This window comes from Falco rusticolus, chromosome 6 (assembly GCF_015220075.1).
Source record: "Falco rusticolus isolate bFalRus1 chromosome 6, bFalRus1.pri, whole genome shotgun sequence".
Classification (NCBI taxonomy): Eukaryota; Metazoa; Chordata; class Aves; order Falconiformes; family Falconidae; genus Falco; species Falco rusticolus.
Window position 1 is genome coordinate 35753731 of NC_051192.1, and position 26217 is coordinate 35779947.

The following is a 26217-nucleotide window of genomic DNA, read 5'->3' on the forward strand; positions in this document are numbered from 1 at the left end:
CCTGAGCGTTGTTTATGCCTTTTGATACTATGAAGTTTTCTGCATGCAAAATTTTCCAGTTCAGCTTTGTGCTACATGACAATTTTCTTTGTTATAGGCCCCTTAACTAGAAAAATGCTGACAACAGGGGCAAGCATTTTAGTGAAGATGAACAGTCACTATTACGGTCTGGTATAACACCAGTTAGCATTATAAGTTTGCACTTCCAATAGATAATAGCTATTTAATATAGTTTGCTCTGGAGATTAACATTTTATTAGTTGCATGGGAATATTAAATGCTGTGCTGTTGCCAGATCTCTTAGGTCACCTTTTTTGTGTGTCATGTGATGAGTAGAAGAGGCTAAAGTAATATGCAAGAGCAATAGGCTGGGACAGAGGCCTGGCTTTGGAGCACTGTACTGGAGTACCTCTCCTGCCCTTTGACTCTGCTACTCTTCAAGCAGATAATTTTGATCAGCTGTGTGGAAGGAGTCAGAAAGAATCTTTTCAATTTGCTAAGTGATTTGGCTGTATAATGGCATTTTCAGCAAGGTACAGAGAGAACAGGTACAAGGGAAAGAATTAAGGTTTAATAGAAAGGAAGTTGGGGTAGCGGGAATAAGTAGAGGTCTGTTTGTAAGGCAAAAAGAAAATAAATCTTATGGGAGGATTTTGGCATTTACAAACCAGGTGATCCCTAGTTTGCTGTTGTGTAGTTAATGCAATAAATCTTGAAAGCTCCTGATCTGTGAATTCCACACTGACTCCAAATGTTTCTGCCATGTATCCTAATGTCAATGTCCGGTAAGACTCTAGGAGATGGCTATAGGCATGAATTCTCATTTCCCATACATAGTATCAATAGTGAGGTGCAAACAGCCAATCTTTTTTCATCTCTTGCTCTGCAACAGCTAATGACTGGGAAAGGGCTGCATAATGTTTATGCATATATATTATGTTATAACATAAGCAAAGTTTTAAACTGTAGCAAGTAATTTATTCAATTAGTAGTGAGTCTGAAACATCTTCAGTTTGTCACAGTATTTTGTCTTTGCATCTTGATGTTATAGTTTTTATTCTCACTGTAGATGCGTATGTGAAATATATAAAACACGCTTAACTATGTGCATATGTGGCTCTGAATCTGCCATTTAATTTCTTTTTGATCATTTATTATGAGGTGGTTTTGTTAACAACTGTCTGTACAGAACACATGCAATGATCTGGTTAAAGGCCACTGAACACTGCTGTATTATGTAAATAACGAAATTAGGCATGCGGTTCACTATGTTCATTGCCTTCATTCCTCTAAAACACCCATTAGCGATCTCCACATTTGTTCCTTAATACTAAAAATGTGAAGCATCGTTCTCTGACAGCAAGGACAGCAAATGCTTTTAGATTTTAATTTACTTTCTTCTTCATATTGTGCTGCCAAATGCTGAATAACAATAACTTTGATAAATATGTCATTAAAATGAATCAATAAGATATCATTTTTGTTGTTTAAAAGAAGGTAATCTCACCCACTTCTTCCTGTGACCTTGACAAACTTCTAGGTAGTATTGAAATGGATTAAAGCTAGTAAAAGAACCGAGGAGTTTTACCAGGAAGTCCTACCTAAGTTTCCATTTCAGTCTACCACTTTGATCCTTCACTTTATCATTGTTTGACTTGTAAGACTTACGTATTGGTGTCTGTACACAAAGTGAAGATTGCTTGGTCCGGCTGCTCCTTGGATCCTACTTTGTGAATGAGCACGTCTTTCTTCTATCTATGTGTATGGTGATGGAGAGAAACAGAACAACCCAGGCATACTGCCGATACGTGTTTGAAATAACCATACATCTCACTGAAATGTGATAGTGGTATGGTACAGTAACAACTCACTGTAGAAAAGCCTAAGTAATATATAACTAAGTAGAGTGGAAGAACCATTGGGAAACTGGATTGACTGTAGTTTACCTTTTGGCACAGTGTAAAGCTGACTATTTGCAGAGGAATGGAGAACAAATAGCCTCTTTTCATATGGAGAGGTGAGAAGCAAGGCCTTGCCTTTCCTTTCCTTACATCTGGGAGATAAAACTCACCAGCACATAAGTAGTGACTGACCCTGGTTTAGCCACCATTTTTTCATCACAGATTGGAGATTGCTGAGGTGTTCAGGAGTCGGTGGATTTTGTCAGGCAGCAGCCAGGGAAACTCCTCAGGCTGATACTGTCCTTCATAGTGGTCTTAATTGTAGGATGATAGAGTTTGGTGCTTGATACAGCCATTGATTATATATTCCAAGCATAACACGATATCGAAAATATTTTTTTGATGTGTGGCGCTCACCTCTGGTGACATATAGTTGAGGTCGTGATAAACACCACATCTGAAACAAGATGGCTTTGAGTTCTTAATTTGCTTGGAAATTAGGTCTTGTAAGGCTTTGCAAATGCATTATTCTCAGTGCTATCAGGAAAGGAAGAATGACCAGAAGAGCTTCTTTGTAAGCCTTAAACTTCTGCTGATAGCCAAAAGAATACTCCTAAAAAACTAGCTAATAATTTAAAAATTTAAACATGGCTTACATGATAGTTATAACTGTAAATTGTCTATTGTTGGCTTTTCTTCAGTCCCAAGTGTAAAGTAAAAATTTTTTTTCAATAGAGACAGAATACTGTTTCTAGATGCTAAACCGTTTACTTGGGGGAACATGGTTTAGAGACAAGCAGAAATCAATAGACTAGAAGAAATTGTACATAAATAGCAGTTTTACATATCTAATGAGATCTTGGAAGAGAAGATGGCCATGTTTATTACAGAATATGGCTCAATGCAATTTTTTCTATGAATCATTCTGTATTGATCTAGCAGTTGAATTTTTGAGCCTTTCCAGTATATAGTGGTTCTAAGTAAGTTTCATATATCACATTTCAAGTCTAATTATGGGGAAACAGTTGTCTAATGGATTCAGCCGCATCTAGTGTAAGAGAGGCAGATGACATTCAGTAACTTTGACATTATAAAAATAAGGTACAAAGTGGTATTGCAGAGAAATTCAAATTGCATGAAAGATGGTCTGAAAGCTGTTCAGAAATTTGTTCCAGGAAGTCACTGAGCTTGTAAAAATAGCCTTTACTTTTCTGGGGTATACTTTGACACTGCAAACATTGGTCAGCCTGAGACTAATAAGGGAAAACGCAGAACTTGTTTTATTTTTCAGTCTAGTTAGTAATGTTGATGTCTGGAAGAAAGATGGCAGATCCTTGTTTGTTAAGGCCCATGGGCATTGTGTGTCTACAATTCTTGTCACTGGCCTCTAATTTCTTTCCATTCATGCAATGCCTGTCATAAACTTTAACCTTTGTTTATTTGCTAAGTCTTCAAATCCACTTTCATGCTGTCCTATAAGCTTGGAACTTTCCCTTGCCCACAGCATCTCTGCTTCCTTCCCCATTTCTTTTAAAACCCTTCTTGTGGCCACTTCAAAGAGCTGCATGGATATTAATACCATTACATTATCTTTTAACCTTCCTGTGCTCTCAGGAAAACATTTCCCTTTGTTCCTGCCCGCCCCGCCCCGCCCCTCCCCCCCCCGCTTCATCTACTTAGACATCTTTCTATTTTTATTATCTTTGAAGAAGGAAACATTGTGCTAATTATGTTCATAAATCACCTTAACCAATAAAATATCACACTTTCCTTAAGTGTAAAATAGTACAAAACTGGGGCTATCTGTGGCCAATCTCTTGAGCCTGTGATGTTTAATAAAGACACATTTATAGTGTCGTATGATCAGCCTGCCCTGTTAAGAACGCTGAATTTTAAGTCCTGTGATCAGATGCACGTTGGCAAACCACTGCTCTGACACTAAGCTCTTACTGGAGTTAGGAGGGCACCCTCTGCGGTGCAGATCTTCACCAGCACAGATCTTAATTGTAGGGTGGGAGATAAGACGCTGCTTGGCATAAGCATGATGGCACAAAGAATTTTAGGGGAGAAAAAGGAGTGCAGTCCACAAGACCAAGTCAGAATATCACAGGTTAGCATAAACCTGATTCTGATAAGACTAAGCCTTTGCTGGAACACCAAAGTCAGTGAGTGCCCAAATGATGCAGTTCAGAGAATCAAACACAGGAACCAGAAAATGACTTTGTTGCAGATAATTTCAGTTTTAAATAAATGTTACATTTTATTAGCTTACCAACATTAGAAAATAAGCAGGCCATTGGATGCATGGAAATAACATGCACACTTTAACTAAATGATTTAAGGTGAACTTCCATATCTCAGTTTGAAGAAGCAGCAAACGTTTATTTGTAGTCCTCTGTTTTGATATGCTAATCTGTTGTTCAGCAGCGTTTCTGCACACAGCTGCACAAGAGCTTAGTGGGGATTCAATGAAAATTTAGAAATATTTCCCACAGACACAATTTAAAATAATACAAGTAGGTAAGCTGTACTTGTGTATAGATACATAGCTATATATATATATATATAGTATAGATACATAGCTATATATATATATATATATAGTAGGTCTATAGATCTGGATACATAGTTGTGTAGATTCAGGTGCATGCATCTACAGATCCATGTAACAGTTATGCTTGTATATACATCAGTGGGCACAAACTGAAACAAAGGAGGGTCCCTCTGAACATCAAGAAACACTTTTTAACTGTGAGCATGACCAAGCACTGGCATAGGTTGCCCAGAGAGGTGGCAGAGTCTCCATCCTTGGAGATATGCAAAACCCATCCAGACATAGTCCTGGGCAACCAGCTGTAGTCCTGCTTGAGCAGGGAGCTTGGACCAGATGACCTCTGGTGGTCTCACTTCAGGCACTGTGGTAGGTTATTTTCAGCATCTGCCATAATAATATGACTCCTATTACCATTGTGTAAATGCTTCAGAAAAGTTTTAATCTGGTTGTCCTTTCGCTATCCTGTGAGTTAGAATAAAAGACTGAACTAATTCTTTTTTTGAAAAGTGCACCAGCACCTTGTATGTGGGGAGTGAAGGCTGAAAGAGAATTTTCAAGTGGGCCTGTTTAAGAGATGGCAGTTGGGTCTTTGATTGCCTTGGCTTTTTTCAAAATCCCAACTTTTGGATATACTGTGGAGCCTAAGGTTATAAATCATATGCAGCAGAGAAAGAGAAGTGAATTTTGATCTTCAGGTCTCAAGTGAATACTCTGAGCTTCTTCTAGGACTTTTCTGTTGCAAAGTAATTCATAAACTTGTAAAATCTCTTCTTAAGTGTGATTTCAAAGTAGCTCACTTAAATAGTTACTAGAGAAAAAAAATGGTAAGAGTAAGGACTCTGGAATGACATGTTACAGGAGCATGAACTGGCACTTATACTAGCCAGCTTTATATGCTTGTATTTCTCTTCCTTGGGACTTCCCTATTATTTTTTTTTTTCAGCCAGCTATGCTGTTTGTTTCCCAGTGTAAAGTTTTCTTCCAGGTGGGAGAATAAAGCACTTGATCTTTGTGTTACAGTTGAACTATCAAGCCAAGAGATGATACACTTAAATGCAAATCCATCGTTATTGTAAGGGTTGATTAAATTAATGTAATGGGATTGATCACACACACACACACACACACCCCCACACCCCTTTTTAATTTTCATTCAAGGTTAGTATGAGTCAGCTAGACTACAACTAGTGAAAAATTGGAAGTTGTGTTTGCAAAGGAAAAAAATATTTTTTGCAGTTTTTCTGGTTTTCAGTAATAGAAATACCCTACTTACTGGTATTATCTTTGCCACAGGTTTTAACAATTTTATCTAAACTGTTTAAAAAACAATTATAACAGATTTTTTTCATTTAAAGTATTTCAGCTAAAAGAAACATGGACTACAATTTCTAAGTCATACTGAAATTTATTTCTGAGAAATGAAACATTACATTGGGCACATGAGTTGGGAAACAGTAAACCAGGTCAGTGTAGTAGAGTTGCTTTGGCGTGGACTGTAGGCAGATAAAATTGTACATTTAAAAATAGGAAATTAGCTTGAAAGGCAACAGTGAAGCTTAAAAAACCAAACAAGAATCATCAGCGTACCTGGTATGTTCTCTAATTCCGCCATGTAAATCCAGTGCCAGAATTTAGAGCTTTCAATTTCAGATTTCCTTTGGTCTGAGTGGAAGATTACCCAAATACTGATAATAGAACTCACCATAGAATAGTGATTTTTGAAGAGAGACAATACTGTTTCAAACTCAGAGTTTTCCTGAAGTTTCCAAAACTTCCAGTAAGAGTAAAACCTGAACAGTTCTAATGTTAAGTTCCTCCTATTTTGTTAGCAAAAGCAGACAGCGTGGACAGCTTACTAACAGCCATTATTCTAGTAAAGCTAAATTTGTGACCCATATTAACTGCAAATGTAAGACTATTTCCACAGGAAATACTGTGTGCCTTTGAATTTAACTAGAAATCTCTCTGCCTTTTAGTACTCATCTTGTTTCTTCCATGTGGAGTGGCTGTGACTCTTATTACAATTGAAAGTACATTTTTAAGCATTCTATCATGTAATATCTTTGTGACGTGAATTCCCCTTCCCCTCCCCCCCCCCCTCTTTAGAGAGTATTAAGAAGATATTTCAAGAAAAGGGCATCTTGGCAGGAGAAGGAAGAGCTTTTAAACCACATCTGACCTTCATGAAGTTGTCAAAATCAACACAGTTACGTAAGCAGGTGAGCTCGCATTTCACATAGCTCAGCAGCAATCTAGAAGAAAGTTTAATCTGGAGACAAACAAAGGAGTTGCCTGTGCTATAGCATCATATTTTCTACTTTATAGCTGAAGAGGTAAGACTTTAAAATACTGATGTTTTTAAGAAAAAATAATCAGTACATTCTGCCATATAAACAATAGTCCTGTACAGTAATTTAAATTACCACTCTTGATATTCTTAGTACAGTAGTACCATGGTGTGCTTTTTTGTGTGAAACTATGCAGGACCAAAGGGTGAAAGTACTTGTTCAAAATTACAGAATTATTATTAGAGTGTAGATTATATGCATGCTGTTTGTTTGGATAGTTTTGTTTTGTTGCTGTATAGGAGAAAATAGGCAAATAAACAGCGATATTTATATTTGGATTATGAATAACAGGCAGACTGTCAATTCCCTTTATTGAGTATGATTTGGTGAATTTCAGAGTAGTGATGAAACACATCTATATTCTGTCTTGCAGACAGTTAATTCTTGCCTATTATTAGCTTTTAAAACAAAATATACAAATATATAAAAGTAGGTTATAATTGTGATAATAAATATATAGAAGCAATACTACTCTATCTAGTTTTTTTATTTCATAACAGTAATATTGTATTATTTAACATAAGGTATATCTCCATAAATATTTGTTGCTGACATTGTATAGAATATTTTATGTGATCCTTTAACATTGACCAGGAAAATAATTTTCAGAAAAAAAATTATTTTAAAATAAGAATCAAAGTGCATAATATAAATATTTTAAGGTGGGTTCTTTTTCTCTTCATAGTAAGCATTAAAGAAAAATACTTTAAAACTTCATTAGAAATAACTCTAAAAAATGCTGAAGGGTCACATTTTAATTAAGTAGCAATATGTAAAATCAGTTGGAAGAAGGCAGTGGGATTTGCAATACATCAAGAAACTTCAAGTGCACACATACTTGCTCTAAAACAGAAATAAGGACTTGTTCACAGGTTGCAGGTGGTACATTATAGCTATTACATTTGTAAGCTCACATAAGCTTTTGCTTGTATTAACAGATGGGTTTTAAACACTTATTTTAAAAATCCACAGCTGTTCTAGAATATCAACTGCTTAGTAATTTAATTCTTTGGTTAAAACATCTGAGACAATCAGTGTGGGGGTTTTGCCATTCTTTTTTTCAGTTGTTTTTTGGCTGGTTGTTTTGTTTACATTTATCTGCCTTGTATGAACTATTAGCTAGGATGCATACTTTCTGTGTACTGATATTCACTGCTGCTGACAGAACCAGGTCAATGTCATTCCAAATCATCTTCCTTAGTCCTCCATAAGGCTGGATAATGCATAGGGTAGTCTAAAGATACACTTTACACAGTATAGAAAGATGCTATATATTAAAAATCTATAATTTTTTCTCTGTCAATCCACTGTTGGGCATAAGCACTGGTCTTTATTATAATTTTTTGGTTTATTGCATTTAGTGAGATAGTTTCATGCATTTACTGAAAACAATTAAAACCATGAAACATAAAAGGAATCGGTATTTTGTAGTACATTTTAATATAATGTCTAATTGCATTTTCAGATCATAGAACAGCATGAAAAACAAGGGGGAGTAGATGAAGATTACATGAGAAAGCATATAAAAGAGCAAATAGAACTGAAGTAGTTGAGCGTAGTTCACTGCTATAGCTTTATAACAATAATTTTTTTCAATGTAAGTTTCCTTATTTGAAGCAATACTCTGTTAAGCCAGTCTCCTCATAATGATATCTAAATTTCACCAAAGTTATCTTTTGGGGAAAAAAACCAAAACTGTTTTTCAAACCTTGGTATAGCTACAGGCATTTTTGAAATGTGTGTATTCTGAAAAGATTAATAACTTTCTCAAATATTTACAAAGCAAAGAATCTGAGAATTCAAAATTAGTAAGTATCTCAAGAAATCAGCTTTCCACTTTGAAGATACAGCATTAAGCTAAAAATGGTAAATGCAAAAAACTTGGAAACAGACATTAATAAAGGATAAAAATGTGAAATAAAGGGTTACTGTACCCCATTCAGCTTCTCAGATTAAAGAACTTACTTACCTATTCATAAGTGAGAGCAACTTATTCTTCATGCTTAGTTGGACAATTCTGTGATCAAAGGGGCCACTGAAAACTTGCCCAAAATAAGGAGGTGTATTGTGCCTCTAGGTGTCCTTGTGGAAGGAGACAAAGGGATATAATTTACTTGCACATGTTTACCTATTTCCACGGTTCTTTGAATGATAAGAATCTTGGGTTAGTATCACTGTCTTCTGTACAAAGAACCTAATGAAACACAATGAAAGAAGCAATTGGAGTTTTGCACTTGAAGGTAACATTTCTATTCCTGCTTCCCTCACTGGCCTGCTGTGTTGCCACAGGTCAGTCACAACCTCTGTTTTTCATTCGTCCAGACTGCTGTTTATTTCAGGACATATTGTGAGGCACGCTTGATAAATGCTGTGTGACATTTGGAGATCCTTTGATAGTGCAGTCCGAACTGCAAATACTGTGAAGTGGATTTTGTAAGTAGAAGATGACTGACAGCAAAATTGCTCTGATGGCATCTGCTTAATTAATAAGGAGTACAGTATATCTTTAGAATGTTGTATGTATAATTAATAAAAGAATATATTAGTGAGAAAAGTCCATTTGTATTTATAACACCTGCAAGTGTTGTACAAGGCCTGATTCACTGTTACCATTCAGCTTCAATGGTAACATCATCAAGGTGCTAGATCTTATTTTGTAGACAGCGTTGTTATGATTGCACAGGAAACAGCAGTAACTGCATGGTTCAGGAATTTATTCCTGTATTTTTTAATGTAAATTGTGTTAAACTTTTGCCACTATCCTAGTTTCATATAAAAATAACATAAGGTACTTATTTTTTAATAAAAATTCCTTCATCATGAAGGAGGAAATTCCACACTGAATCAAACCCAAAGCAGTCTCCGAATTCAGATCTTTTTGATGTGCACTCATGTTCATCTTTTTGCTACCTTCAGCTAGACATACCACATAAGATGTTTAATACTGATAATTTTGAATGTAGTTACTTTTTTCTCATGTAAATTTTCTCTCAATTTATATGACATTAATTTTTTTGCCTTCTTGAAATCAAATGTGGCTGAAGAGAGATTTAGTGTATCTGCTGATGTCTTTTATAGGCCGTACTGTAAGCAGTTACAGCAAGTTTGGCAGTCAGATAATAAGCTATCTAATGTCTCCTCTGTCTTACTTAGATAAGGAATCTCAGGCATTTATCTTACTGCAGGAATGATTATTACTTCTACAGTACTTAGATATCATGTCTCTTCATTAATTTGTTAATTTTTGTTGCATATGCATACATCAGATACTGCGCTCAGTAAAGATCCTCTGCATGTCAAGAGAAGTTAAAGGGAATCCTCCCCTTCTGGTATTATTCCTTTAATGTTAAGTTTTACTCAATACTGGGAAATAGAATATAAAATGTGAATTTCTGTCTTACATTCCTAGTATAGTTTTTGGTTTCCTAGATTTGTAATTTTGCTTTATTTGTACCCATATGGCATAGATACATAGTTGTACCGTATAGAACCTTACAAGAAGAGGGTGATTCTCAGTAAAACCAAAGCACTTCTGTTTATCAGTCCTCACTGGTTCTGACCTCCAGCATTCTTTTTATAAAAACTCCTGGGACTCTGGCATTTTGCACAGAAATGCTGGTATAAGAAAAGCTGTAGAGCTCATTAAATCCCTTTGTTTTTCTGTTTATCAGCCTCTACATCAGTGGTTTTTATTGTGACAACTGTTACTTGCTGATATAGGAGTCTGAGGCACACACCTAGTTGGAATCTTTGATGCTGATCCTAAAATGGCTGCAGCTATCCCTTTGGCACAATACAAAACAATAAACACTTTGCTTTCACAGTCTTATGAGACCAGCAGAAATGTTTTTTGTGATTTTTTTTACCATATTTTTTTAATCTGAAGATCTAACAACAGGGGCAGAAAACTGGGTGACCCAACAGCTGGAAGAGGTTCTTAAATTCTCTGTCTTCCTGCTTTCCCACCATTCACCCATTGCAGAGATATGTAACTACAGTACTTATTTTAAACAACAAGAAGAAAGGATGTAACTATAGAGAGTTTGTTACAAGCTAAAGGTAGCGTCAGTCATTGTTCTTTAAATTACCAAACTCTCCTGCTGAACATGGTAGATACAATGTCATCCATGCATTTACACATGCCCATGTTACAGGACTGAGGCTGCAGAAGCCAGCACCTCGTTACACATGAACTCTTGTAAGTCCACATGGGGATCATCAAGGTCTAGGTGAAGAAACTTTTCCACAACAGACTTGCATTTTTCCATCTGATCTCCTTTTGAAGGATGATCAATACGTTTGATAGCTTTTCCATTACGAATCAGTTCTGACACTTCTACTCCTCTTTCAATAATTTTGGCTGGCATTCCTGCCAGTGCAGCAATGTTGGCAGCATGACTAACAGTGGACAAGCCTGGTTTGATCTGGTAGAAAAATACCAACTCAGCTCCATCTTGGTGGGTCTCCATGGTCAGGTACTCCAGAAGAGGTGTGTCAGGCAGGAGTTCTAGCTGCATTAGACTGTGAAAATTAGTGGAGACAAAGACCTGTGGACACTGTGTTCCTTGACTGATCCAGTGCCTAAGGACAGCAGCCAGGAGGGCCAGGCCATCCAGCGTGTTGGTCCCTTTACCAAACTCATCAATAAGTACCAGGGACCTCTCTGTGGCATTGTTTACTGCCTTGGCAACCTGGTTAAGATCAATCATGAAAGTGGAAAGCCCTACAGAAACTGACTCCCTGCTGTGAATTCTTGTGTAAATCCCATCAATTATGCCAATCTCTGCCTCTGCTGCAGGGACATAACTGCCGATTAGAGCCATAAATACTATGAGACCTACTTGTTTTAAGTAGATGCTCTTTCCAGATGAGTTGGGCCCTGTGATGATCTTTATTCGTCTTGTAGCCTCGCCACTGTTTGCAGGATTGGCCACAAAAGTCTTTGCACATAGTTCCATGAGTGGATGTCTTCCATCCTTGATGTGAAAACCATGGCGGTGAGTAAAGCGTGGCCGGCAGTAGGCGTTCTCCCGAGCCATCACTGCCAGAGCTAGTAGCACATCTAGGTGTGCAGTATACTCAATCACACTGTTAAGGACTTCAGACTTTTCCAAAATCTTTGTCTGCAGCTGATGCATAATAAGTGTTTCCTGGTCTCTGATCTCACAGTGCAAGTCACCGAGCAGTCTGTCTAGCTCCTTAGTCCTATCACTTCTGTAGTGCAGTTTATCCTCTGACAAGAACATGAAGTCCAAGCCTTCAATTTCAAAGTCACTCTTATCCACCATAGTTGGTAGCCGTGGAATGGAGAGAAGAAACCCAATCAAAGGAATGTAGATCACACAACAGGAGGGGATATGATTGTCCAAGGTCTCCAATTCTTTTCGTGCCACTTCTGTAAGGAAGTCTGACAGTCCCATCAGCTTTCGTTTCTTCGCGTCAATGGTAGGGTCCACATTGGGTTTAACAGTGAAGCGGTTCTCTGAGATGCTGCCTTCAAAGTCCACCACTTTGCTGATTAGACTAGCAATGTAGTGGAGATCATCAGTGAAGACACGTGAAATAGTCTGAAAGAGTTCAATAGTGTTGGGCAGAGAACGACATGTGTCTCTAAGGCACACTGCACTGCATGCTGTCTTATAGAGTGCTTGCCAGTCACTAACTTTTGTGTGGGAAAGAGTCATTCTTTTTAGAATAAGAGGCACGTTTTTAATATTCTTGAGGCAGCCTTGAAGAGTGAGAACTGTTTCATGGTTCTGAGCCAGCAGGAAGTAGTGGATAACATCTAGACGTTTGTTCAGCTCTGCCAAGTTCCGAGTAGGTCGTGTGAGCCACTGCCTCAGCAGTTTTTCTCCCCATTTGCACCTGCAATGATTTAAAATTCCATATAAACTGAATCCTTCTTTTAATCCACTGGACAGTTTGTACACAGAAGGATGGATATCACTTTTAAATATCTGCAGGACACTGTAAGTATCTTGGTCCATATTCACAGTATCTGACAGCACAAACTTTTTAAAGGCCAATATAGGAACTGCAGTAGTGCTTTCTTCGAGCTCAACTCCAATCCTTCTCCTGTCTAGAAACTTAAGGAGTCCCCCGAGGGCTCGTATCATGAGTGGACTCTCAAAAGGGATGACTGAGGACAAGTAGAGAATTTTCTCTGTTGCAGTCATATGAAATGGGATAAATGGAAATTGTCTAGATAGGATCCGTTGCTTGCTGACTTCTAGGCCAAAATCTATGTTGGGAAACAGGACAATTTCTGGTTTTCCTGTATCTTTATCACTAGCACTAGCTGTTAGGTTGGTCAGGAATTTGGCAATGTTCTGGTCCTGTTTTGCACTGGTCACTATGCATTGAGGATTAACTTCCTCAATTACTTTTTGCAGTAGCCTGAGGTCTTCGTTATCAGGTATGTCAGGCATGAAGTAGACTGAGCAATCTTCTGTATCATAGTAAGTAATTGCCAGCTGCCCTGCATACCACAAAACAGACATGTGTGTCTCAGAGTGTTCTTCATCCTCTCGTTCAGGCCCAAGCAATGGTGGCAAAGCACAACTCTGGGCTGATGTGGCACTCATTCTGCTGGAAAAAAAATATTTCTATTCACAACTCATCCAAAAAGTCCTGAGAAGTAACTGTAATTGACAACAGTAGGTTAACACTCTTTCAGTCCTATCTAAGAATCTACCAGGAATTAAACATACATGTTACCTGTTCAAGTGAAAAGATGCAGCCCATAACTACAGCCGCCATCTTGCTTCCAAGCAAGGTGTGACTGAGCTCACTACCAGCAGTGCTGGAATAGTTTTACAGTTTTTCTTTGTATCCTTTATTTTAGTAAGATATGTGTGCTCAAATGCCCATAAATACAGTAATATACATGGACATGTATATCCACATACAGTATCATCCTCCCTCAGAGTTGCGGGACACCCACATGCACTGACCACAGCTCCTCACAACAATGCAGCACACTGGCTGTCGTTTCGGGGTCCGACCCTGGTGTTTGTGCAGCACCACCACATAGTACCAGCTTCTATACAAGTACATAACGTACTGCACCTGGGCTCAACCATACTAAACAGTTTCCTCTGCTGCGTCCACAGTTCCTGTCAGCAACGCACTTACAACCCTCTCCCGCTTCTCCGTTCTAGTCACTCTTGTCACCACAGATGGGCATCTCCTCTCGGCGGCTGCATCTCCTTGCAGCCCAAAGTTTTATCTTGACCCCCTTCCCCCCCTCCGCGGGCAGGTGCTTGGCGCTCCCCGCGCTCAGGCCTCCCCGCCGCCCCGCTCCTGTCAGGAAGGCGCTGGGCTGTGGTGCTGAGCCCGCCTCCGCGGCCGCCCTCCCGCCCCGCCGTGCTGCCGGCAGCCGCCCGGGCGCAGGCCCGCCGCAGCCCGCTCCCGTGCAGGGCCCTGTCGTCATGCAGGGAATGGGCACCCTCAACCTCTCCTGCGGCCTCCCGGCTGAAAGGGAAACACCCCTCTCCGCGGGCCTCCAGCTCCTCCTGCCTGCCCCCGCCCCTGCCCCAGCGGCGGCTAGTACTTCCCTCCCCGGCCTCCTCGGGCCTGCGCTGAGGGGAAGGGGATACGGTTGGTGGAAGCCCCCGAGCAGCCCAGCCCACTGCCCAGCAAGGGGCGCAAAGCTCTCAAGTATTATTTCCGTGGCCTGCCTTTGCACCGCCTGCCAGTGCTCCAGTGGGACCCATGTCTGTGCCTGCCTGCTGCCAGGCTCCCCAGTGTTTACCTCTTTCACCCATTGCGCCTTCTGCAGTTCACTTAATGAGCTACTAAGAGCAACTGTAAATGACGCCTCAAGGGACGCCTTGAGTAAACTCCCAGTACTGCCTTGGCCTTCTGGGAGCTGGGTGTGGTGCTGGGAGTCCGGTGTTTTGGCTGCGGGGTCTGGTACATGGAAACTGAAGCTGCTTGCAGGAGAGTGTTGGGCACCTTGCTTTGCACCTGTGTTAAGGCCTGTTGCCACTTGAGCCTGCTGGCCCCTGGTCCCACCAAGAGTGAAACGCTGCCTGGCCGCCCGCTGGCTGCAGCCATGGGGACCCGGTGCAGCTGGAGGGTTTAATGGCAGGCTGGGGGTGGCAGGCTGCACCTTCCCTTCCTGCACGCAGAGGAGGCGCAGAGTTAACGAACATGACTGGGCTACCAAATGCTGTCTCATTGGTGTCCTGCCAGTCTTGCAAGAGGTCCACATGCAATGCTTCTCCAGGCCCACATTACACAGGCACGCCCCTTGAGATTATAGCATTACAGTGCTTCCTCAAAGGCAGGTGTCTTTGTCCTCCTTCCAGCACCAAACGCTTCAAAATGGCCTCTCAAGTACTCGTGTTTCTCACCCTCCCCCGATTATAGCATATCTCTATAATCAGCATCTCTGACTTTCCCATGTGGTAACAACTCCCTTTCATCTCTACTGCTCCAGACCCTTTCAGTTAAGAAATGAACCGTGACCTTCCCATGTACCTGCATTGTTTCATCGGTTCATGTCTCATTACAAAAGTGCTCCAGAAATTGCTCCAAGTTACTAAAAATACCAGTTTTCTTGTGGCTGCTTTTCCAAATATATTTCAGTAGTGCATCACAAGCATAACTCAGTTCTTGAGCATTCAGTATTTGATTCACACCTTACTGATCTCTTTTTGACAAGCAACATCCCAACCTCTTGTAATTGGTATTTTTTTTATTGGAGTATGAGTGGTGATTTTGATCTTTTCCTCATTTCACTCCATGAGTACTCAAGGCTTCACATTTTGACAAGTGTTCTCCTGCCTGAAAAGGTCTTTTTTTATTACTGATTGATGGCTAAATGTATTTCAAAGAACTGTGAGCTAAAAAAACAAAGAATAATGATTTAACTTCAAAATAGCCTTAGTACATAAGGACTAATCTAGCCATAGAGTATCGAATTTTAAATAATGACTGTGAGGATAGAATAAATGTAGACTTCCAAGGAGATTGTGTACCTGAAATGAAAAGCATCCACCACCAGATGTCAACGTTTCAGAGATTAAGGAAATGGAAAGACAAATTTCTGACCTTTGTTAAATTGGACTTTAAGGGACCAAAAGTCTTGATTTAGTAAAGGGGACCAAAAGTCTCTAATAGAGAATCAAATGTGCAGGTACTTAAGCAAAGGGCTTCTGAAGTCAATAGTTTTGTACCTAAGTAAAAGCTCAGTAGACATACCAGCATTGAGCCCATCTTGCACATGAGTAGTTGTAAATGAAACACCACAAGAAATGCGTGAGTGTGATGCTCAGATGAGCGGATAAAGTGTAAGGGAGGAGACAGTATCTGTCCCCTTTAGGGGTGTCTGGTGAGGGACCTTTTCAGTGTAGAAGGGTATAATAAGAAAAGGAGGAGGCCCTAAACAACACAGAGAAACAAACTTTACCAACATATGATAAGGAAAGCAGTAACGAGCCAAAGCTGGTCAGCCACACAGGCTGATAAGGGCACGTGGAGTGTGAGGATGTTTATTTCAGCGGGATGTCTGGTTGAGAACCTTGTGAAATGGGACGGTAAGGGAAAGGGGGAAGCCATAAACAAAATATACGGAGACACAAGCCTGTCAAATGTAACACACAAAACCAAGAAACAAACCTCATCGGTCACACTAATTGGTGGGCAAGAAGCTGCAGGAAAACCAGGACTTTGCAGCTGCTGGGTGTTGGTGGGTGTTGGTGGGATTGTTCACATGGGTGGGGGATGTGCAGGGGAAGGGGATGAAGAGGAGCAGAAGAGGACTGGACAGAATGGGCTGTAAAAGGGGCTTGTCCTGTGTAAAACTGGGCAGGTGGGCATGCTTGTCTGACCGAGCTGGTGTGCTGGGTGCTGGCTGTTGGGGGCAAATGTCTCTTCCCCAGACTGTGTGTAAGGGATGTGGGTGTTCACTGCCAAACCTCAAGCTGGATCAGCCAGCAAGTGGGGGAACTGTGCGGTGGGTAAGGGGGCCTTGTAATAGCATGCCCAGTGTTCGCAGCAAGAATAATTTCCAGTTGCAGGTTCCATGAAGACTTGCAAACTGTGGGAAATTAAAGCAGTTGTAGCATTGTGTATGTCGATTTGTATCCTACAGGACTGAAGAGGGAGGGGTAGAAAGGAGGAATAATGACACTTTTATTTCATTGTTTAATATCTGCACTAGGCAGTGCTTAACTAAAACAGAAGATTTGGCACATTATTGTTTCAATATTCTTTCTGCATTTTGAAGTATTTTCCATCCTAAATATACCTCTGGTTTAAATGAAAACTATAGGAGTTAAATATAAAAATTCAGTCTTCTAGTAGAACGTCTAATTAAATTTTATGTTGCTATTTAAAGGTGAAAAAAATTGACTCAAGCCTGTATGAAGATTTTAAAAGCCATTATTTTGGAGATGAAGTTTTGCACCGCCTAGATCTTTGCTCCATGCTGAAAAAAAAGCAGCCAAATGGTTACTACTACTGTGAGTCTTCTATTGTTTTTGGTAAGTACATCTTCCTTTTCCTCTTACATCATTGTGTCTATAACTTAAATGCCTGAAAAGCCATTTTTTCTGGAGTGTATGTTAGGCAATTCTTGTAATAATAGCCTTGGAGTCTGACAGAATTATGTTCTTCAATCCTGGCTCTCCAGGAGCACTGTGCAGTGCTTTTGCTGACAGCTAAAGTTTACTTTCGACTGTCCATCCCCAGAATCCAGTTCCATTTCTCATCCTAAAATGAGTGAGATAAGTGAGATGTATCACTCTCCAGAGCGGCTCATCTCTCTGTTAATGATAGAGACAGCCTGTATGACTAAGTTAGATTAGATGCAGTAATTACAGATCATTAAAGCTAAGTGGAATGTCTCTGGTTTGGCAGAGATGTGACTTTACTTGGACTATATTCATATACAGGGAGAATTTCAGTGGTACAACAGATTTCATAACTGTTCAGAATACCATCAAGACTTTAGACATTTTATGGGCACTTTGCCTAGATTATTACAATACTAGAAATCACAGTTGTTTCCTTCTGCTTCAACTGAACAGAAGCTTCACATGCCTATGATTAATATTCTGGGCTTGTCTTCTCATTTCTGCCACAAGTCATGTATAGTTGGAACTTCAGGTGGTACGCATGGAAGGACTAAGAGACTATGGGATGGATAATGGCTTGTACAATAAACCTTTCTCTGATGGTTAGATTCCCAGTAGCTGATAGTGGATCTTGGGGCTGCTACTAGTCATATTAAGGACATGAGTTTAAAACACTCTCAAGTGGAATAACTAGAGAATACTGAGAATTTTTTCTCAAATGTAGTCACACAATTAATCTAGGAATGTATTGTTTGATGTGTTAGGAATATCTTTAAAAATACCATTCCTGAACCTGCAGATCTTTAAGAGATCAGATGACGTGGGAACATGGTCAAGCAGTAATACAGCAAAATGCAAAGTTTTTTATATTAATTGCTTTTTTCACCTGTCCTAATTAGTCTGATTCTTTATATATGTCATGTTAAAGGTGAGTCTCGAAAGACAGGTTTGTAGCAGGGAACAGGTCATGGTGTTTGGCAGCCAGTTTTTATTTCTCTTCTCTGTACTGGTGCAGCTTGGTTTTTAGGTTTCTGGGGTTTGGGGCTTGTTTTGTTTTGTTTTTTTCTGAAGTCATGTCAAAGGTTGAATGTAGTGGTGTTAGAAGACATGGGATACTGAAATTCATACTAAAAGTTCATGTGAAGATATCACTTTGTCTTTTTTATTTAGAAATAGAAATTTAGAAAGAGCAAAATGGTTTGGCATGGTGTCAGTGAGCAATAACTCCGTCCCAACAAGAATATGGACCGTCTTAATAAAACTTAATAAAGCAAAGTCTTAACTCCGACCTACTTAAGGAAAAGAGAACATCTGTTCTTGTATGGATCCTCTAATAATAGGAAAGAACTGAAAAATCTTTTACAAGAAGCCTCAACAATAATATGCTTACTTAAATACTGTGATAAATTTGTTCTTATATACCTTGCAATGTTTCTGAGATTTCTGGTAATAAGCAGTAATATAGAAAAAAAAAATGTCCAGAAATCATTCTAACAAGCAAATTATTCAGTGGATCTTATGTTTCTCACTCCAAAGCATACTAGCTTTAGTAATGAAAATATTAATGACCAAGGAATGATCGTATCCTTAGAAAGAAAGAACAAACATGCAATGTCAGGGAAATCTTCGAAGACCATTGCCATCCCAACTAGCTGAATAGAAACATCTTCACTGGAATCTTTTCTTGAGTGGACAGTTTTAAAGGAAAGCCCTGTCTTCAGCCTTAAGTAATAAGGAGTCTCAAAAAGATGAAAACAACTATTTTTTATCAAGATACATCCTTAAGGAATAAGAAATTTCAAAAAGCCTAAATGATTTTATGATTCTGTGAAGATATGTTATTAAGGACAAAGAAATCTCAAGAATATGAAGACTTTATGAATGTACAATGTCCATCCCCGAATTCTCCAAAACTTTTAAATGTGCGATGAGCATAAAAGGAAAGCTTCTGATCCAGACACCTCTTCTAGTTAATCTAATTGTGATGGAAAGATCCAAGTTGCAAAAGCTTATAATTGACAGAAATACACATGAATAATGCATTATACTTTATTTTTTCTAAGCACATACTGTTTTTTTCATAATCATAAAAACTGTGCCTGTTTAATAGGTAGGTTATACCTGGTGCTTCACCTGCTGTTTTTCAGCTGCTTTTCAAGTTCTGGATTGTTTCATTCTTAATGCTACAAAACTGACACTATGTTGGAGACGAAGGGTGTTCATGAACAGTTAGTAATACTTAAAAATTCCTGTTGTTTGGATTAGCTTTACATAAATACCACTATTAAAATTTAGTGCTGGTTCCAGGACTTCGTGTAGGGCTTTGGTGATGACGTGGTTTCTGCCTTGTGGTAACTTCTTCCCCTATGCTGCAGCATTGCTGGTGGAAGTGCTTACTGGTCTTGAGGACCATTTGAGGATTTAGGATTAAATACTTACACAATGCTTTAGTCAGGCACTTTGCAAATGCTAATTGCTGTTAATGTTTTTGCTTGCATTTAGGGCCACCTTTCTTTAGCTTAGGTAGACCTACAAAACAAATTAAAAGCAGTACAGAAGGAAAAAGAGTAGGATGTCTGTTTAAATCAGTGGCAACACTATGGCAAAATACAGACCAGTCAAAATCAAAGTCAGATATATTTATACATATCTATCTATCTATCTATCTAAACATATTATCATATTTATTACCTTGTGTTATGCATGTTTCATAGTTATGTTTATATTTGTTATATAACTATATATCTAATGTCTTCTGTAGGTTTGTACATTCAAATATTATTTATGTGCATCCAAATGCTTAGAGAAAGGAAAATTACAAGATTATTTAACATGGTATAAAATTTTTAATTTGAGTGAAATTGAGGTTCCGCTATTCACAAATACACTTAAAAATTATTTTGAAATATTTATCTGATGAAGGAATTTGGTAAATAACTCATTACAAATAAAAACTCTTTAGTAGTCTATGTGGTAGATATTGACAATGTTTTCTCAAAACATTTGTCTAAATCTCTCCTCTTGAACTTGTCTTTTGACTGACATCTCAGAATAGTTAAATGAGATAGTCTTTCAGCTGTCTTTTGAATATGATTCCCATTAAATGGTTTATAACATCTGTTAATCAACTTGTATTCAAAGCAAGAATTAGATGCTTGTTTGGCTTCAACTTAATCCTGGTATGACAATGCATAAAGAACTCATGGGAAGTATAATTTTCATAGTCTGAACACCGTTCTTCTCAGAATTATCTTTACATGTGTACTATATCTGGCTTTCTTCAGCCATAGTATTTGAACAGATGTTCTTCACTGATACCACATTAAGAAAATGTAGTATTATTATCCCCACTTTACTCAGTCCTATATTGACATAGAAGCATTGTGCCCAAATACATGCATTTAATTTTGTACATAATATATATTTAACTAAGACCAATAGGAGAAGGAAAACAGCTATATTTGAAAAGTTTAAATGACTCATTTTTTATTTCAGAGAAGAGGAAACTATATTTTAATGAATGTTTAAGAACTCATGTTAAAGTGTTTTAAAATATGATTTGAATAGGTGTTTTAGTAATTAAGATAGCTAGGATATTAAAATAAACACAGGAGGGAGTTAACGCAGTTTTAGTAATACATCAGAAATAGTGAAATTTGAAAATTACTTAATACAGACAAAACACTGCATCCAGCTCCTGTTCTTTCTATATGTATGTGTACTCAAGCAGTTATCTTCTTTCTCTGAAGTGCACGGAAAGCACAAAAACAGAATTTACTTTTTGTTAGTTAGAGTTTGAGCCAGAGTTGAGTGTTATGCATCTAATAAGATGAAAGGATCTAGAAAGAGATCAGACTATGTTAGAAACAGGGATCCATACACAACAAAGAATTGCATACTACCATTGCTAGTAAGTGCCATAACGTGTAATCAGCTTGGTAGCCACACATTTGAAAAACATGTTTAAAAATATGGGAAGCATAGAAAAATTAATATAAATAATGGCAAAGGTGAAACACCTGCTGAGCTCCAGCAATATGCACAGCAGTTAAACAGGCTTTGACAATATGTTACAGAGCAGCATCCACTATCTTCAGCAGAGCCTACAGATCTGCAACAGATTTTCCTGCATCTGCATGGCAGACCTGCAGGGTATGTATTCAGGAGTTAAAATTTGGCATGACAGCGCAATAATGTTCATCTTCCAAGTAGAGCTCAGTTTATTCTTTAAAGCAAACAAAACAGCAGACCAACAAAGTGTCCTCCTTCAGATAACCCACCTCATGGCTGCTGTTGTGTATCACCTCAAATCCCAAAGAAGACCAGTAAACGCTGGAGTAAGTTGAGCTTCTGAATATGTACTCCTTCACCTTTATGTCACAGTGAAGGTGATCAGTAGACCTTCTGACCACCAAAGGGAGCATTATATAAATCTTCTTACGTTAAATATGCCATTAGCATGAAGTATCTCACTTAAATTTTCAGGATCCCCTCATGAACTTTTTTGTAGACTTGTTTCAAAGAAATTTTTTCGTAGTAATATAATGTAAAATGAGATTATGTACACATTAAAGAAAGTTATCACATTCAAAGCTGTATTCAGCCTGTAAACTGTGATAAGGTTCTCCGAAGTGGCCAGTAAGGACAGATTTATATATCACACTTCCCCTGTGCTATCTCTGAGGTAGAAAAACTTAAAGACGTCTGCTCCTTGGTGGACACCACCCAGCAGGTTACTCTTACTTTCTGCACATTCAGAACTCATATATCTGGAATGTGTGCCAAGCTGAAGATTAAAGTGCTATTACAGTTCCACTTAACCCTTGCAATCTAGCAGTAGCAATATGGAAATTAAAATATCAGACTACAAACATCTGTTTTATCTGCATAAAAGCATAATAATAGCGTAAAAGGTAATGCTTCTTGCTGCTGAAATATCTTAAACAGATGCCTTTCTAAGTTGCAAAACATTAGTGGGTCAATTTACATTTCACTGGAACTATGTACAGGTTTAGTCTCCAGTCAGATGTTGTCATTGAGGTACTTTCTGCAGTCTCTCTGAAATGGGAGACACCTACAGGAAGTCATTCATCCAACCCTAAAATGTTTTGTAAGGCAGGCAAGATCTAAGAGGTGTCTAAGATAGACAAGATGTAGGTCTAGGATACATTACTTGAACAGTTGTTAATATTTGTTAATTAGCTTGCTTGCTAATTTTATATATATTTAAATACGAATTTTCAACTAAATGACAAAAAGATGCATAATATTTGCAGGCTTCATGTTTCTGAGGAAAATCGATAGCACTATGGACAGAACATGTTACAAACAAGATTTATTCTTGCCGATTGCTGCTGTTAGGCTATTTGAATCATTTAAGTAACTTGTTAGTTACCTAAACTTTTAATAACCTCGAGTTAGGATTCAGCGGTGCAGTTTATGTTTCCACATTACATTTTACATAGCCAGGCAGCTGCTCAACATCCATGTCTCAAAGAACAAGATGTTCCTGATAGTACCTTGTATAAGAGCTTTCCAGGCTGAAGATAAGTTTAGTCAGCAATAGGTTTGGGGGATACCCACAAAGAAGAAAGAAGTACAGAGGAAAGAAGAGCAGAAGAAAGGACTCATCTGTACCTGAAACAGAAAACCTATATATGTCACTCTGTGAACTCAAAACAATACTGAGAAGAAATAGAAAACTGAAAATAGAAGAGTTGGAAACCAATTGATAGTTGGATAAGATTGTCAGCATCCCTCAGTTTGCTCTTTTTAAAAAATGCACTTACACTGTCAAGCAAAAAATACAGTAATATTCATTATAAGGGGAGAAGAGGGTTCAAATACAGTCTGCAATATGAAGTTTGCCTAGTTTGTCTGACATCTTTTTAAAGTGGCACCAGCTTTAAGAGAAAGGCTGGCATTTGTCACCTTTAGATGCTCTCCTGCTTCTTTGTCTACAGATGGTTTGACCTAAATGTGATTGATTTTATTTGTACAGCAATTAGACATTTTCTCACATTGGAAACAGCAATAGTAACCAAATAAATGCTGATTTTATTGTCCAGATTCTACATCCTGCAGAATTACATGTATCATGTTGGTTTCTTTTACTCTCCTCCTTAGTTGCATGACAGTGAATCACTTCTTCTAAAATAATGTCATTCTTTGATTTTATCTGTTATCTGTCCTTTTTTCTTCTTGTTCTGTAATTTCAAAATACTCCTAGGTCTGTTTCTTTCACTTCTTGATTTTTCTTTCCTTGATAGTCTATTTGTAGGCTAGCTTCTACTTTCTCCACTCTGTTAGGTTGTGAATAACTGCTCTTAAGTTTTTTGCATATCTATGGCCCTCTTCTCAAATTTTAATTATTAATATGGCAGTCATACTGCTTTTGGATAAAAATGTCTTGGGCAGCTTCCCGGGTCTATTTCTTAACATTCAAAATTAGTAATTAATTCACTGTTTGTGTTGAGTTTGTCCACAGCCACTGCGATTTTGTGCATGCAGTATGCTTAATAACTTTGCCTACATAAAAAGGAGCAGGTACTGTGTGCTTATCAGCAAAGTCTTCCCATAAAGCACTATTTCTTAGCAATCTCATGTGGTAGAATATTGACTTATAAAAATTATTCTTTTAAACACTGCAGAGAAACACTCACATTTTAGCCATTTATTAAGTTAGAAACCAGGCTTTTTATGGACAGTGACTAGAGAGTGGTGATCGAATGATTTCTTACACACATCAGATCTTTTCCATTCACTGCTGAGGACAGAATGGTCCCCTATTGATTCCTTTTCACTAGTCCTACATTAGAACTTGATGGATATTCTCTTTAGCTGTAGCAACATATCTGATTTTATATCACTACAATGCATAGTTTCTTCTTCTGTATTTGGTTATTTTCTGCTATTGAAACATTGACCATTAGTATAGCAATTTTCATAATGAAATAGCATATTTATATTAATTTTGTAATGGTAGTTATAACTTAAAAACTCTATTGATACATTCTGTGTGTGGATAAGGAGGAGAAAAAGCTGACAGAGAGGGAAATAACCAATATAAATATGGTTTGAAAGTGGAAATTTTCATTTTGGAATAATATTTTATTGTTTTGAGGGCAAGTTCTAATGTCCCTGACTCTGAGATTTAATGTTGTGAAATGTGTAACAAACTTTTCATTAGAAAGTGACAGGGAGCTTCAAAAACAGGAACATGATGTTTAGAATTCAATCATTCATCTCCTAATACTGAAAGTAAGTAAAACCTCATCACCTCTGTGACTCTGTGATTATGAGGTATGTAGTATTTGCTTTATTGTACAGGGTAATTTTTGCAATTTTATTTAAAAATGCCATAATGTAATTCTATTCAAAAGGCTATTGTTCTTTTATTTTTCAAGAAAAAGGTGTTTGAAGTAGTGACGTGTTTTCATGCCAGAGCTGTTATCAGTAGCTGAAAGTGAAAATAAGATTTTCCACAAATGACTTTCAAAAATAGGTGCAGACAATGGGATAAAATTGATGAAGCAAATATCTGACAGGAAAGCATAAAAGCATATTTGACATCAGTAAGCATGTGATTCATGACTGAAAATTTGCTTGAGTATATAAAAAGACAGAATTGATTTTTCACAACATAACATAGGATGCTACAAAATATGAATTAATAACATCCAGCAGCTTTTTTGTATGTTTGATATTTCTGCTTTAAATAAATTTTTCCTCAAGCAGACTTTGGTGTCCAAAGAACTAATTTATTCCTAAATTTAATATATTAAAAATACATTGAAAATTGCAAAAAGTAAACAGACCACCTAGGAGGTGAGGAATAAATGAAATATATAATATTCTTTCATTGAATAGATAAGTAAAAGGTAATTGCTTTTAAATCTTAAAATTTTCCTAGCTAGCATGTTACTTTTGTTAATATGTATTTATTGTATAGTGTTAACATCAAATGGAAGGTATGTTTGATTTACCATAATTAAATTAAGTTCTTCTGCAGTTCCTTTGAGGAGTGGTTTTCAGTAGTTCGAAGGACCTGGAGTGAAAAGAAAAGCAATCTTCCATTGTTTAAATGCTACCATTTTCCAGTTAGTATAGATCTGAAGAGCTTTTCCAGTATGCTGCATGGTTACACAGAGGGAGACTACTATGCTTCCTACCTGATCCCTGTGAAGTATTCTAAACTAAGATGTGGTTGCAGATCAGTAGAGATCTGTACTTCAGGGAAAATACAAACACTGACATAAAAATGTAGTTGTTGAGGAAAAGGGCTTGTTATGCTTAATACCACAACTTACATTTATCTTTCAGAATAGTGCTCAGCAATTAATAGAAACAGGTAATAATTTCATTTCCAGTAGTTTTCTTATTCTAGACTGGACATAAAATATTTTTGAAGCCCCTAGTATTTGTAAAAGTAGTTTCTTTTCAGTGGAAATACTTTCAAGATAAAAATGTGACAGTTTTTAAAGAAGCTTTGTTAATGTGGCATATAGTGTCATTTCTTGTTTCCTAGAAAGCAGCAATGCGCTGTTTCTTATGGAAGCAGTAGACTGTAAGAGCAAGATTACATCTACCACAAGATAAAACATGACATTGTCTTTAACAGCAGCCTGCCAAATTACTTGGAAGTTTTAATTTGTTCTTAAGCACATCAGAAAGGGCCATCATAATATCTGCTGAATACATAGTGTGCGATCTTTGATTTTTCAAATGAAGATCAAATATTTAAGATCTGAATTAAGATTTAATGACAGGAGAGAAATCTGAACCACCCCTCTGTTTATAGGACAGTTACACAGAGCTGTTGGGTATGAACA

The 26217-nt window shown here is 37.9% G+C and overlaps 2 protein-coding genes across 3 annotated transcripts in view; one reads left to right on the forward strand and one right to left on the reverse strand.

Annotated features, from left to right (window-relative positions):
• AKAP7 (A-kinase anchoring protein 7) overlaps nt 1-26217 on the forward strand; it is an 88359-nt gene that overhangs the window by 20350 nt on the left and 41792 nt on the right. For both annotated transcript variants that reach the window (XM_037391950.1, XM_037391949.1), the window contains exons 6-7: nt 6562-6674; nt 17149-17293. In XM_037391950.1, the coding sequence (XP_037247847.1) occupies nt 6562-6674; nt 17149-17293 (258 nt within the window). The remainder of the gene's footprint in view (nt 1-6561; nt 6675-17148; nt 17294-26217) is intronic.
• Nucleotides 9244-14123, reverse strand: MSH5 (mutS homolog 5). The gene has a single exon (XM_037391948.1). It carries the CDS (start codon nt 13385-13387, stop codon nt 10952-10954), a length of 2436 nt encoding a protein of 811 aa, XP_037247845.1. The 5' UTR covers nt 13388-14123; the 3' UTR covers nt 9244-10951.

Bases quoted from the DNA above. Each gene is read 5' to 3' on its own strand.
- MSH5 (XM_037391948.1), bottom strand. From the start codon at position 13,387: ATGAGTGCCACATCAGCCCAGAGTTGTGCTTTGCCACCATTGCTTGGG.